This window comes from Pyxicephalus adspersus, chromosome 2 (assembly GCF_032062135.1).
Source record: "Pyxicephalus adspersus chromosome 2, UCB_Pads_2.0, whole genome shotgun sequence".
In the NCBI taxonomy this organism is placed as follows: domain Eukaryota; kingdom Metazoa; phylum Chordata; class Amphibia; order Anura; family Pyxicephalidae; genus Pyxicephalus; species Pyxicephalus adspersus.
The window spans coordinates 16082728-16084786 of record NC_092859.1 but is presented as its reverse complement, the minus strand read 5'-3'; the positions used below and the strand labels follow the sequence as shown (position 1 = coordinate 16084786).

The 2059-nt window shown below is 41.5% G+C and overlaps 1 protein-coding gene across 1 annotated transcript in view; it reads right to left on the bottom strand.

The window, feature by feature from the left end:
- LOC140322325 (adhesion G protein-coupled receptor E3-like) overlaps positions 1-2059 on the bottom strand; it is an 88800-nt gene that overhangs the window by 74734 nt on the left and 12007 nt on the right. The window contains exons 4-5 of the mRNA XM_072398904.1: positions 1309-1470; positions 924-986 (exon numbers count right to left, since the gene is read on the bottom strand). Of these exons, the coding sequence (XP_072255005.1) occupies positions 924-986; positions 1309-1470 (225 nt within the window). The remainder of the gene's footprint in view (positions 1-923; positions 987-1308; positions 1471-2059) is intronic.

Sequence of the window (2059 nt, the reverse complement as noted above, 5' to 3'; positions counted from 1 at the left end):
TGTCTCCTGTGTTCCCCTGTGTCTGTGGTGACCCCCGTGTCACCTGTTCCTCCTGTTGCTTCCAGTGTCTCCTGTGTTCCCCTGTGTCTGTGGTGGCCCCGTGTCATTGGTGTCTATTTCCTGGATCCCTGGTATTTGACCTCTGGCTTTGTTCCTGACCTCTCTTGCTTGCTGCCTGCCTCAACCCTGGCTTTCCTTGACCATTCTCCCAAATAATGATTTGGTACCATGCATTATCCTGCCCAACCTGGTGTGCCCAAGGGCTGCAACCTGGCGGCAGCCAGCAGCACAACATCCTCACTTCTAAAGACCTGGCTACTGCTTAGGGTCTGCACCTTGGCGCCTTCTCAGGGCTCACACCACTGTACAAGCTGTAGCGCCCCCTAGAGGTTCTGTCTCCCCAAGCACGACACGCTGTATAAGGTTTCATTACTATCCAGGGCTCTGTTAGAAAGATTTATCCTAACTTCCAGTCTTGCTGACAGCAATGAGCTCATTAAAAGAGGCAACCGATGTCAGCCCCCACCCCTCACCGAGCACCCCTGTGATGCCAAGGATGTCAAAGCTGAAAATTATATATAGAAGTGAATGTGCTGGAGTCCCTCCTCCTCCTCTTTAGCATTTTCTAGATTTCAAGTAAAGGGAAGCTATCGGAAAGGGAACAGCTTCTACTGCATTGTGTATTTAGAAACTTATAGTACTCATCCTGTAATAAATCTTTCTTTATTAAAAAATATAATTGACATTGCAAAATGTCCACAAAGATACAAGCTGGTCATGGATCTTTCTGTATCATATAACATAGTTCATGTGGGTATCTGAACCATGCCATTTCTTATAATGATATTACCATTGCCTTTATGTATGGGAGAAAGTATATTGAACCACATGAATGTGAACATTTCTATATTCTATCTGCTCACCAGACGTTGTTACTTGTGAGTTCTCAGTAGTCGATGCTGGATGTTGAGTAGTGGTAATCTTTACTAAAAAAAAAAAGAAAGATCCTAAGTAACAACAACTAATATAAAACACAATGCACACTTAAAATGTCAGGTCAAAACTTCTTTTTTCTTTGAGGTTTTGCATAGAGCGAGGAAGAGTTAGTGGAAACTGCACAATAAATGTAGCAATAGGAATATGTCTACAAGGACAAACACAGATGTTACTACAACCTAAGTATGCAATCCAAGCCTTGTGATGGCATGTACATATATTCACAGTATTTTCATGACTGGTTCCCCTCCAACCTCCGTCTCTAATGTGTATTATCATAACAATGATTTGCTGAATAACACGTACTACTACCTTCAATTATTAAATCTTTTTCTGGTATGCATCTTCCACCCAGATTTACCGAAGGGTCGCAGTATGTCAAAATCTTAAAGTTACACAGTCCTTGGTCACAATAACATTTTCTATTTACACACGTGGATTTTTGAGGGCAGTCTACCTTCTTTGCACATTTATCTGCATGAAAACAAGAGGTGATGGTGCAATTAGTATTAGACAGAACATAGGACACCCTTACACTGATTTACAAATGATATGACTGACTTAAGGACACTGAGATGACACTTGGACGATCAGAGTGAAGAGAATGACAAATTGAGAAATCAATCATCTACAACCCTGGTTCCTTGGGTAGGGATGAAGTTTATAAGCTGAATGCTCACTGCTGATTGCCATCAAACCAAATAACACAATCCTCATCTCAGTAATCTTAAGGTTTCCTGACCTTGCCAATTTGTTTCCTTGTTGGCCTTGTCCAGGACAAGTCTTCTAACTTCTAGTAGGCTGGGAACAGGACAATCAGCACAATATGGGGAATATTGCTTTAGCCGAAGATTTGGCTTGAAGCTTAATTTGTGTAAACTGTCTGGTCTGTGACCTTGTGATCATTTTGTGTCCACCTTCCCACAATTGTTGGGGTTGGAGTGACCCGATAATTAGAAAGTTATGGCTGCTGTGCCCGTTGGGTCATGGGAAAGAAAGTAGCTGCTAATATACAAAATATATTCTCATACTAACAATTGCAAATTTTTTTTACAGTATAATG